The sequence below is a fragment of the Salmo salar genome, chromosome 03 (genome assembly GCF_965601325.2).
Source record: "Salmo salar chromosome 03, fSalSal1, whole genome shotgun sequence".
NCBI lineage: Eukaryota > Metazoa > Chordata > Actinopteri > Salmoniformes > Salmonidae > Salmo > Salmo salar.
In genome coordinates this window covers 12,258,489-12,272,026 of record NC_138293.1, presented here as the reverse complement: position 1 = coordinate 12,272,026, position 13,538 = coordinate 12,258,489, and the positions used below count along the sequence as shown (strand labels likewise).

The following is a 13,538-nucleotide window of genomic DNA, read 5'->3' as shown; positions in this document are numbered from 1 at the left end:
GTGTTTTGTCCCCATGAGCCTCCATAGCCAGGGTCTTGGTTTAGAACAGAGTCCAGTTCACTCAGTCCCAATGAGTGGAGCTCAAGTGTGAGGCTACAGGACACGACGCACCAGAGAGGATACAGGTCACGACGCACCAGAGAGGATACAGGACACGACGCACCAGAGAGGATACAGGACACGACGCACCAGAGAGGATACAGGTCACGACGCACCAGAGAGGATACAGGACACAACACACCAGAGAGGATACAGGACACGACGCACCAGAGAGGATACAGGACACTACACACCAGAGAGGATACAGGACACGACGCACCAGAGAGGATACAGGACACGACGCACCAGAGAGGATACAGGACACGACGCACCAGAGAGGATACAGGACACGACGCACCAGAGAGGATACAGGACACGACGCACCAGAGAGGATACAGGACACGACACACCAGAGAGGATACAGGACACGACGCACCAGAGAGGATACAGGACACGACACACCAGAGAGGATACAGGACACGACGCACCAGAGAGGATACAGGACACGACACACCAGAGAGGATACAGGACACGACGCACCAGAGAGGATACAGGACACGACACACCAGAGAGGATACAGGACACGACACACCAGAGAGGATACAGGACACGACGCACCAGAGAGGATACAGGTCACGACGCACCAGAGAGGATACAGGACACAACACACCAGAGAGGATACAGGACACGACGCACCAGAGAGGATACAGGACACGACGCACCAGAGAGGATACAGGACACTACACACCAGAGAGGATACAGGACACGACACACCAGAGAGGATACAGGACACGACACACCAGAGAGGATACAGGACACTACACACCAGAGAGGATACAGGACACTACACACCAGAGAGGATACAGGACACGACGCACCAGAGAGGATACAGGACATGACACACCAGAGAGGATACAGGACACGACGCACCAGAGAGGATACAGGTCACGACGCACCAGAGAGGATACAGGACACGACGCACCAGAGAGGATAGAGGACACGACGCACCAGAGAGGATACAGGACACGACGCACCAGAGAGGATACAGGACACTACACACCAGAGAGGATACAGGACACTACACACCAGAGAGGATACAGGACACTACACACCAGAGAGGATACAGGACACGACACACCAGAGAGGATACAGGACACGACACACCAGAGAGGATACAGGACACTACACACCAGAGAGGATACAGGACACTACACACCAGAGAGGATACAGGACACTACACACCAGAGAGGATACAGGACACTACACACCAGAGAGGATACAGGACACAACACACCAGAGAGGATACAGGACACGACACACCAGAGAGGATACAGGACACGACGCACCAGAGAGGATACAGGACACGACGCACCAGAGAGGATACAGGACACAACACACCAGAGAGGATACAGGACACAACACACCAGAGAGGATACAGGACACGACGCACCAGAGAGGATACAGGACACGACACACCAGAGAGAACAGAACAAGGTTCTTCCGACAGCTCTAGTTGGCAGGCCTGTTTGGCCAGTTCTTCTCTATTATTCTGTCAAGACTTCAAGGATTCGCTGGGTGTGACACTCTATGCCTCTCCCTCCATATTTTCCTTCACTCCCTCTCTCTCAAGTATTCTCTACCTATCTACCTACCTACTTTTTCTCTGTTTCATTTAAACAATCTCTACCCACTTTCCCTCTTCCATACAGTCCCATCTCTATCTCTCTCTCTTTCCATTCAAGCCCAGAAAGTTACCTTTTTAAGGTCCACCCCCTCTGTAGTACACAGTATTGAAAATCATACCATCAGTATTTTGAAATACCCTGGTACACAGAATATCACCTAATCCTAGAATTCAGCAGGCACCACAAATGGCATTAGAGCTCTTTATCTCCGCCCAGTGGTTGTTGGATGAAAGTGCACTTTGCTGATACAATGTCCAGAACAGATATATATTTCATTTTATTTAACTAGGCAAGTCAGTTAATAACAAATTCTTATTTACAACGACGGCCTTTTCCCGGCCAAACCCTAACGATGCTGGGCCAATTGTGCGCCGCCCTATGGGACTCCCAATCACGGCCGGTTGTGATACAGCCTGGAATCGAACCAGGGTCTGTAGTGACGCCTCTAGCACTGAGGAGCAGTGCCTTAGACCGCTGCGCCACTCGGGAGACATGCTTCTAGGACTCCACCAACACATATTATACCTTAGCATAGAGTAAGATTGGTTCACCAAAACATGAACATAGAATGCTCTAATACAGACAGGAGAAAACACTTTTGGTTTAACCCCAAGTAAAGAAGCACATCTTGAGTCCTCCAGGACTGCAGTGTCTGCTAGTTTCTGACCTAACCTGTCGGGGTCGGCATGGATGATGTTGATTTGTGGCAGCGGGTGGAAGGGCAGGGTGGTGGGCCGGGCCATGGCATCCCCCTCTGGCGTGCGGCTTAGATCCCTCTCCGCCTGTCGCCATGACAACGGGGGCAGCTGTAGCGTGCCCGAGTGACGCCTGCGGCCCCGGCAAAGGTCCACTCCCAGAGTGCTGCCGAACAGGGGCACTCCCGGAGTCTCATTGGTGTCCTGAAAGGCAAAGGTTGAGAGAATGCTAGTAGAACGTTGATAGAAGGTTTATGGCAGTAGAGACGTTGAAAGAAAGCTGATGTAGAACTTAGAGGGTTATAATGAGGGTTGACAGAACTATGGTTATAGCGAAGACTAAAAGTCATGGGAAAGCTGACAGAATGTTGATACATAACATTGATAGAAGATTATGGCTAAGATTCAGTGGACATAGATGGAACTACAAAAAGATACAGTGGACATAGATGGAACTACAAAAAGATACAGTGGACATAGATGGGACTACAATTCCTAATATTTAGCCAATTCCATGTACATAGCACTAGGGGGCACTCTATGACCTGCTGTGAGACTACAGGATTCTAAACACCCAAGACTTACAGGAAGTGTTGATATTTTTACAGATAATATATTCATACTGGTCATTTTGGGTACAGAGAGTACTGGATTTGAAATATGTTTCCTTCAATGTTTGCCAAAAGATCAGGTTCTCAAAAAAATTAAAAATAAATTCTTTAGAAAAATGTTTCCTAACACAATGACCAATTTGATTACAAAAGTCAACACACAAACATTTACGTGATATTTATAAACAAAATACCAGTATCAATTAGGTGGGGATTCTTTTTCTTCTATTCAAAGATCATTCAAAACAGCGACACTGACTGAACTCAGAGGCAGTATTTATTAGACGGTGGTGTGTGTGATGAGGGGGTTGATGGATGCAGTACATGTGTACGTGCACCAGTGGAGGCTGCTGAGGGGAGGACGGCTCATAACGACGGCTGGAACAGAGCGAATAGAACAGAATCAAATTTCAAATATATATATATATTATTATTATTTTTTTTATTTTTTAAATCAAACAAATGGAAACAGTGTGTTTGATGTATTTGATACCATTCCACTAATTCAGCTCCAGCCATTACAACGAGCTCGTCCTCCCCAATTAAGGTACCACCATCCTCCTGTGCACGTCTGTTTCGCTGTTATGACGTCAGATAGGTTGTCTGGTGCGTTTCTCTGTAATGGTGGGCAGTAAACAAAGGTGGTTTCAGCTAGCGGCTCCTGACAGAGTGGGGTTATACATCACCCTCTGTTATATATTCACTCCGTCCAAGTGGAACTGAAGCAGGGATACGGCCAAATAAACAAAGGAGAGGGATGGAGGAAAGGGAGGCTATCGAGGAATTCGAGTGAGAGATAGGTGTGGTGGTGTTTGGGGAGAATGGGGGGGTGATGAAGAGAGAGTGTGTGTGTTTGAACGCCCACGTGCCCTGCATGCAAGATGTATTACGTATGCAGCGCATGTCCGCAGAGAGAGAATGAATAAATAAGAGCGAAAGAGAGAATAAATGATAGAGATAATGAATAATAGAGAAAAGAGAGAGAGAAAATGAATGAGAGACAGAGATAATGAGAAAGAGAGATAATGAATAATAAAGAGAGAGAATGAATAAATAAGAGCGAAAGAGAGAATAAATGATAGAGATAATGAATAATAGAGAAAAGAGAGAGAGAAAATGAATGAGAGACAGAGATAATGAGAAAGAGAGATAATGAATAATAAAGAGAGAGAATGAATAAATAAGAGCGAAAGAGAGAATAAATGATAGAGATAATGAATAATAGAGATAAGAGAGAGAGAAAATGAATGAGAGACAGAGATAATGAGAAAGAGAGATAATGAATAATAAAGAGAGAGAATGAATAAGAGAGAAAGAACATGTAGCAGAAAGAAACAACCATAAAAGCGTCTTCCCTCTTGTCAGCAGGATCTGATGCTTTCCTAACCCAAGCCAAGCCAATCTCAGCACTGCTTAACATCCCACTGTAAATGGAAGAAGAAACAGCAGAGCCACTGGCTAACCTGCTATCTGTGGTCACACATTACTGAGAAAACAATTATACATAACATACAGTGCATTAGGAAAGGATTCAGACCCCTTTACTTTTTCCACATTTTGTTACGTTACACCCTAATTCTAAAATTGATTAAATCGTTTTTTTCTCCTCATCAATATACATACAATAACCCATAATGACAAAGCAAAAACAGGTTTTTAGAAATGTTTGCAAACGTATTAAAAATAAAACACTTAAATATTACATTTACATAAGTATTCAGACCCTTTACTCAGTACTTTGTTGAAGCACCTTTGGAAGCGATTACAGCCTCAAGTCTTCTTGGGTATGACGCTACAAGCTTGGCACACCTGTATTTGGGGAGTTTCTCCCATTCTTCTCTGCAGATCCTCTCAAGCTCTGTCAGGTTGGATGGGGAGCGTCGCTGTACAGCTATTTTCAGGTCTCTCCAGAGATGTTCGATCGGGTTCAAGTCCAGGCTCTGGCTGGGCCACTCAAGGACATTCAGAGATTTGTCCCGAAGCCGCTCCTGCATTGGTTTGGCTGTGTGCTTATGGTTGTTGTCCTGTTGGAAGGTGACCCAGTCAGAGGTCCTGAGTGCTCTGGAGCAGGTTTTCATCAAGGATCTCGCTGTACTTTGCTCCGTTCATCGTTCTTTTGTTCCTGACTAGTCTCCCAGTCCCTTCAGCTGAAAAATATCCCCACAGCATGATGCTGCCACCACCATGCTTCACCGTAAGGTTGGGATTGGCCAGGTGATGAGCGGTGCCTGGTTTCCTCCAGGCGTGACACTTGGCATTCAGGCCAAAGAGTTCAATCTTGATTTCATCAGACTAGAGAAGCTTGTTTCTCATGGTCTGAGAGTCCTTTAGGTGCCTTTTGGCAAACTCCAAGCGGGCTGTCATGTGCCTTTTACTGAGGAGTGGTTTGCGTCTGGCCACTCTACCATAAAGGCCTGAATGGTGGAGGGCTGCAGAGATGGTTGTCCTTCTGGAAGGTTCTCCCATCTCCACAGAGGAACTCTGGACCTCTGTCAGAGAGACCATCGGGTTCTTGGTCACCTCCCTGACCAAGGCCCTTCTCCCCCGATTGCTCAGTTTGTCCGGGCGGCCAGCTCTAGCAAGAGTCTTGGTTGTCCCAAAAATTATGGAGGCCACTGTGTTCTTGCGGAACTTCAATGCTGCAGACATTTTTTGGTACCCTTCCCCAGATCTGTGCCTCAACACAATCCTGTATTGGAGTTCTACGGACAATTCCTTCAACCTCATGGCTTGCTTTTTGCTCTGACATGCACTGTCAACTGTGGGACCTTATATCGACAGGTGTGTGTCTTTTCAAATCATGTCCAATCAATTGAATTTACCACAGGTGGACTCCAATCAAGTTGTAGAAACATCTCAAGGATGATCAATGGAAATAGGATGCACCTGAGCTCAATTTATCATAGAAAAGGGTCTGAATACTTATGTAAATAAGGTATTTTTATTTTAAATAAATGTGCAAACATTTCTAAAAACCTGTTTTCGGCTTTGTCATTATGGGGTATTGTGTGTAGATTAACGAGGAAACAAATTAATATAATACATTTTAGAATAAGACTGTAACGTACCAAAATGTGGGAAAAGTGAAGGGTTCTGAATACTTTCCAAATGCACTGTAAATAAGAAAATCCTCTCTGGTACCAGTTGTTTTAGTGCTGTTGTGGGGAGATCTGGCACAGCTTCATGCTCAGGATTACATCAAGTTTTGAGGAAAAACATGGGTCCTGCTATGGGGCTTTGAGGAGGAAAATGACTTGGGAGAACATGGGTCCTGCTATGGGGCTTTGAGGAGGAAAATGACTTGGGAGAACATGGGTCCTGCTATGGGGCTTTGAGGAGGAAAATGACTTGGGAGAACATGGGTCCTGCTATGGGGCTTTGAGGAGGAAAATGACTTGGGAGAACATGGGTCCTGCTATGGGGCTTTGGGGAGGAAAATGACTTGGGAGAACATGGGTCCTGCTATGGGGCTTTGAGGAGGAAAATGACTTGGGAGAACATGGGTCCTGCTATGGGGCTTTGGGGAGGAAAATGACTTGGGAGAACATGGGTCCTGCTATGGGGCTTTGAGGAGGAAAATGACTTGGGAGAACATGGGTCCTGCTATGGGGCTTTGAGGAGGAAAATGACTTGGGAGAACATGGTTCCTGCTATGGGGCTTTGAGGAGGAAAATGACTTGGGAGAACATGGGTCCTGCTATGGGGCTTTGAGGAGGAAAATGACTTGGGCGAAACACAGGTCCTGTTATTGTGTCTCTAAAAGTACCTGGATCTGCCTGGCCGGATCTTTCCATTTCATGTAGTGTTGTATGTATGTCAATACATTTCCCCCTTCTGATAACCAGGTGGCGAATCGCATCTCTGCATGTCTGGCAGACATATCAGTGTGGATGACAGATCACCACCTCAAGCTGAACCTCGGCAAGACGGAGCTGCTCTTCCTCCCGGGGAAGGACTGCCCTTTCCATGATCTCGCCATCACGGTGGACAACTCCATTGTGTCCTCCTCCCAGAGTGCTAAGAGCCTTGGTGTGACCCTGGACAACACCCTGTCGTTCTCCACTAACATCAAGGCGGTGACCCGATCCTGTAGGTTCATGCTCTACAACATTTGCAGAGTACGACCCTGCCTCACACAGGAAGCGGCGCAGGTCCTAATCCAGGCACTTGTCATCTCCCGTCTGGATTACTGCAACTCGCTGTTGGCGGGGCTCCCTGCCTGTGCCATCAAACCCCTACAACTCATCCTACACCCAAAGAAGGGCACTGCGTTCATCCACCTCTGGCCTGCTCGCCTCCCTACCTCTGCGGAAGCACAGTTCCCGCTCAGCCCAGTCAAAACTGTTCGCTGCTCTGGCACCCCAATGGTGGAACAAGCTCCCTCACGACGCCAGGACAGCGGAGTCAATCACCACCTTCCGGAGACACCTGAAACCCCACCTCTTTAAGGAATACCTGGGATAGGACAAAGTAATCCTTCTAACCCCCCCTACCCTCCCCCCCAAAAAGTTATAGATGTACTATTGTAAGTGGTTGTTCCACTGGATATCATAAGGTGAATGCACCAATTGGTAAGTCGCTCTGGATAAGAGCGTCTGCTAAATAACGTAAACGTAAACGTAATACCAATTTCCCCTATGGAGACAATAAAAGACTAACTGCATTTGACTGAAATAAGGCCCCAGGACCATCTCCTACTCCTTGTCCTCAGTGGGATGGCATCCCCATGTTCCCCATCCCCTGTCAGAGTAACACAGACCACACTGCTCTGTCCTCAGGTCACCTCCTGTCAGAGTAACACAGACCACACTGCTCTGTCCTCAGGTCACCTCCTGTCAGAGTAACACAGACCACACTGCTCTGTCCTCAGGTCACCTCCTGTCAGAGTAACACAGACCACACTGCTCTGTCCTCAGGTCACCTCCTGTCAGAGTAACACAGACCACACTGCTCTGTCCTCAGGTCACCTCCTGTCAGAGTAACACAGACCACACTGCTCTGTCCTCAGGTCACCTCCCTGTCAGAGTAACACAGACCACACTGCTCTGTCCTCAGGTCACCTCCTGTCAGAGTAACACAGACCACACTGCTCTGTCCTCAGGTCACCTCCTGTCAGAGTAACACAGACCACACTGCTCTGTCCTCAGGTCACCTCCTGTCAGAGTAACACAGACCACACTGCTCTGTCCTCAGGTCACCTCTCCTGTCAGAGTAACACAGACCACACTGCTCTGTCCTCAGGTCACCTCCTGTCAGAGTAACACAGACCACACTGCTCTGTCCTCAGGTCACCTCCTGTCAGAGTAACACAGACCACACTGCTCTGTCCTCAGGTCACCTCCTGTCAGAGTAACACAGACCACACTGCTCTGTCCTCAGGTCACCTCCTGTCAGAGTAACACAGACCACACTGCTCTGTCCTCAGGTCACCTCCTGTCAGAGTAACACAGACCACACTGCTCTGTCCTCAGGTCACCTCCTGTCAGAGTAACACAGACCACACTGCTCTGTCCTCAGGTCACCTCCTGTCAGAGTAACACAGACCACACTGCTCTGTCCTCAGGTCACCTCCTGTCAGAGTAACACAGACCACACTGCTCTGTCCTCAGGTCACCTCCTGTCAGAGTAACACAGACCACACTGCTCTGTCCTCAGGTCACCTCCTGTCAGAGTAACACAGACCACACTGCTCTGCCCTCAGGGCACGTCAGAGGAATACATTGGTCAGAAGTAATAAGCTCCTTGGGAGAGAAGTACAGGATATGCTATACTGCGCTATACGTCAGTGGGGAGTAGGGTGAAGATGCCCCTAGACAATGGCATCAGTCTCCCCCTACTTATGGTTAAGGATAAACTGATGCTAGATCTGTCGCTACAGTGGGTACATTTACCACTATTGTAGCCTACCATGCATTCTATTATTAGGGTTTTATCATACTGGCTGGTGCATTTTGCGCTAGTGCCATAAGACTGTAGTTTCCTCTCTGTTCCTCTCTCCAACAACTCCTGCTGAGATCACCAGAATAATAGCAGTCCACAGCTCTCTGACCCAGTGAAGACGTATTGGGGAGAGCAAGATGGCCTAAATGACAGTGTTAGAGAAAGACAGAGAGAATACACTGATTTAGCAAGACCAACAAACACAGGGGAAAGAGAGACCAACAAACACAGGGGAAAGATAAGAGACCAACAAACACAGGGGAAAGATAAGAGACCAACAAACACAGGGGAAAGAGAGACCAACAAACACAGGGGAAAGATAAGAGACCAACAAACACAGGGGAAAGACGGAGAGACCAACAAACACAGGGGAAAGATAAGAGACCAACAAACACAGGGGAAAGATAAGAGACCAACAAACACAGGGGAAAGAGAGACCAACAAACACAGGGGAAAGAGAGACCAACAAACACAGGGGAAAGACGGAGAGACCAACAAACACAGGGGAAAGAGAGACCAACAAACACAGGGGAAAGATAAGAGACCAACAAACACAGGGGAAAGGTAGAGACCAACAAACACAGGGGAAAGGTAGAGACCAACAAACACAGGGGAAATATAGAGACCAACAAACACAGGGGAAAGACAGAGAGACCAACAAACACAGGGGAAAGACGGAGAGACCAACAAACACAGGGGAAAGACAGAGAGACCAACAAACACAGGGGAAAGACGGAGAGACCAACAAACACAGGGGAAAGACGGAGAGACCAACAAACACAGGGGAAAGACGTAGAGACCAACAAACACAGGGGAAAGACGGAGAGACCAACACACAAGGAATAGATTAGAAAGAGAAGACAGGCAAAGAAGGAAGTTAAAAGGAAAGGCAGAAGGAGGGAGGGAGGAGTAGAGGCTGAGGCGGGAAGGAGGGAGGAGTGAGAGGGAGAGAGAGAGCGGACAGAGGACAAACTGTAACCCCACCTGCTCTGCAGTCAGTCCCTGCAGTAATTAACTGACAGTAAACACAACAGTGCTGAGTCCTCTGGTATTTCTAGGAAATGTAATTTGTCTGATTTATCCATGTTGTCTGCAGTGGGAGAGTGTCAATCCAACCTGACAACCCGCAAATCACAACCCGACCCTGAGATGGGCTTTTCCCACTACGTTTCACCGCCCTAAAAACAGGATATTTCAATGGCAAAATGTCAATACATTACAATTTATTTATGGCGTGATAGGCTTTTTCCTATCGTGTTCCACTTGTGTCAGTAGCAACATGTCAATATGTTATAATTGTATTCATGGTGTGTTTTACCGTGCTGTGTATTGTTCATGTATTGAGCAGTCATTTCTAGGAGACAGACGAGTGTTATTCTAATCCGTGATCGATAAACTGTTGTCACTCTGAATTGGAAAAAGGAAAGGAAAAAAAGACATCTCTTTCCCTGCATTGGGTTTCAAAAGACATCTCTTTCCCTGCATTGGGTTTCAAAAGACATCTCTTTCCCTGCATTGGGTTTCAAAAGACATCTCTTTCCCTGCATTGGGTTTCAAAAAGACATCTCTTTCCCTGCATTGGGTTTCAAAAGACATCTCTTTCCCTGCATTGGGTTTCAAAAAGACATCTCTTTCGCTGCATTGGGTTTCAAAAAGACATCTCTTTCCCTGCATTGGGTTTCAAAAGACATCTCTTTCCCTGCATTGGGTTTCAAAAGACATCTCTTTCCCTGCATTGGGTTTCAAAAGACATCTCTTTCCCTGCATTGGGTTTCAAAAAGACATCTTTCCCTGCATTGGGTTTCAAAAGGCATCTCTTTCCCAGCATTGGGTTTCAAAATACATCTCCTTTCCTGCATTGGGTTTCAAAAGACATCTCTTTCCCTGCATTGGGTTTCAAAAAGACATCACTTTCCCTGCATTGGGTTTCCAAAGACATCTCTTTCCCTGCATTGGGTTTCAAAAAGACATCTTTCCCTGCATTGGGTTTCAAAAGACATCTCTTTCCCTGCATTGGGTTTCAAAAGACATCTCTTTCCCTGCATTGGGTTTCAAAAAGACATCTCTTTCCCTGCATTGGGTTTCAAAAAGACATCTTTCCCTGCATTGGGTTTCAAAATACATCTCTTTCCCTGCATTGGGTTTCAAAATACATCTCCTTTCCTGCATTGGGTTTCAAAAGACATCTCTTTCCCTGCATTGGGTTTCAAAAGACATCTCTTTCCCTGCATTGGGTTTCAAAAAGACATCTCTTTCCCTGCATTGGGTTTCCAAAGACATCTCTTTCCCTGCATTGGGTTTCAAAAATACATCTTTCCCTGCATTGGGTTTCAAAAGACATCTCTTTCCCTGCATTGGGTTTCCAAAGACATCTCTTTCCCTGCATTGGGTTTCAAAAAGACATCTTTCCCTGCATTGGGTTTCAAAAAGACATCTTTCCCTGCATTGGGTTTCAAAAGACATCTCTTTCCCTGCATTGGGTTTCAAAAGACATCTCTTTCCCTGCATTGGGTTTCAAAAAGACATCTCTTTCCCTGCATTGGGTTTCAAAAAGACATCTTTCCATGCATTGGGTTTCAAAATACATCTCTTTCCCTGCATTGGGTTTCAAAATACATCTCCTTTCCTGCATTGGGTTTCAAAAGACATCTCTTTCCCTGCATTGGGTTTCAAAAGACATCTCTTTCCCTGCATTGGGTTTCAAAATACATCTCTTTCCCTGCATTGGGTTTCAAAAAGACATCTCTTTCCCTGCATTGGGTTTCCAAAGACATCTCTTTCCCTGCATTGGGTTTCAAAAATACATCTTTCCCTGCATTGGGTTTCAAAAGACATCTCTTTCCCTGCATTGGGTTTCCAAAGACATCTCTTTCCCTGCATTGGGTTTCCAAAGACATCTCTTTCCCTGCATTGGGTTTCAAAAATACATCTCTTTCCCTGCATTGGGTTTCAAAAAGACATCTCTTTCCCTGCATTGGGTTTCAAAAGACATCTCTTTCCCTGCATTGGGTTTCAAAAAGACATCCCTTTCCCTGCATTGGGTTTCAAGGTTCATTTTAGATATGGGAAATTAATTCATCTTTCTGTACCGAGTTTCCTCTTCTTTTCAAATGAATCAGCTTTTATGTTTCCCTTTTAATCTGAATCTTTGATAGACATATCAATGAGCATTGGCATTATTGTCATATCATCAATGAGTTAGTTCACTGTGGTAAAATGTGAATAAATAGATACATCTGTCACGCCTACTCCCTCCCTCCGGCGCTCGACCTCGCCAGTCTACTAACCACCGGTCCTGGCAACCATCACTGCGTACACCTGGACTTCATCACCAGCCTGATTACTCTCCCTATAGCCCTCACCAACCTCCTTCATCAGGCAGTATTGGTTCTGTTTTCATGTCCAGATGCTGCTCTTGTTTTGTAACGCACCATGTTCATTGTTATTAAACTCACCATCTGCACCTGCTTCCCAGCGTCTCCATTACAGAATACTGCCTCAAGAAATAATGGAAGCAGCAGATAATTACACCATATTCCAGATGGTCGAGAAACAGGGTCATCTACTCCCCCAACACCACGACCAGCTGGCTCTACTGGGTACGACCATGAAGGAGGTCCTCCGTGTTCTCCACCACCAGCAAGGTTCTCCATACCACTGACGGAGGGCCTCATACCACGGGTCGTCACAGTGAGCCAGCCATCCGCCCATCGAAATGCCGTGGCTTCCTACTTCAGTGCTCCCTCTATTTTGTCTATCAGACATAAACCCCCACCACCGAGAGGTCTAAGGTTGCCACTGTCATTTCCCTGCTGACCGGACGGGCGTTGGAGAGGGCTATGGCCGTCTGGGAGAGGAGGAGCTGGGTACCTATGAGAAGTTCATGGCTCTGTTCAGGGCGGTCTTCCACTATCCTCCAGAGGGCAGAGAGGGAAGTGAGCGACTTTTCCAACTCCAGTAGGGTGCCCAGACTGCTGCGGAGTAGGCCCTCACCTTTCGGACTGTGGCAGTCTCCAGTGGATGGGATGAGCCGGCGCTCCACACTCTATTCCGGACTGCGCAAAGAAGTCAAGACGGAGTTGGCATGTCGGATGACAACATATCCTTGGACACACTCATCTCGATGGTTATCTGTCTGGATAACCTTCTTCAGGATCGTCAGCATCCACCTCGCCACTCACTTCCCTCCTTTGGATGTCCTGAGGCATAGCCTGAACCCATGGAGGTAGGGGCCACACCTCTCCGCGGCAGAGCGGCATCACCGGAGACAGCTGGAGCTGAGAAACACCGCCTGGGGACCAGGATGCCGAGGATCTGCTTTCCCGCTCCCTGTGGTTCCCTCTGGAGAGGGAACGCGCTCCTGCCATCTGCCCTGCAGAGTGCATCTATGTCCCCACGGGGGTGAGAGATCGGATGTTGACCTGGGCACACATTCCTCGCCGCTGGTCACCCGCACCATCCAATCCCTCCCCGATAAATACTGGTGGTCCACCTTGGCGCAGGATGTTGCCCACTATGTCAACTCATGTTCGGTATGTACTCAATCCAAATTTCCCCGGCACGCTCCA

General features: G+C 47.1%; 1 protein-coding gene across 1 annotated transcript in view; it reads right to left on the bottom strand.

Moving 5' to 3' along the window:
- Window positions 1–13,538, bottom strand: part of LOC106598452 (3',5'-cyclic-AMP phosphodiesterase 4B) — a 104,838-nt gene that overhangs the window by 60,321 nt on the left and 30,979 nt on the right. The window contains exon 3 of the mRNA XM_014189494.3: window positions 2,397–2,623. Coding sequence (XP_014044969.1) covers window positions 2,397–2,623 — 227 coding nt within the window. The remainder of the gene's footprint in view (window positions 1–2,396; window positions 2,624–13,538) is intronic.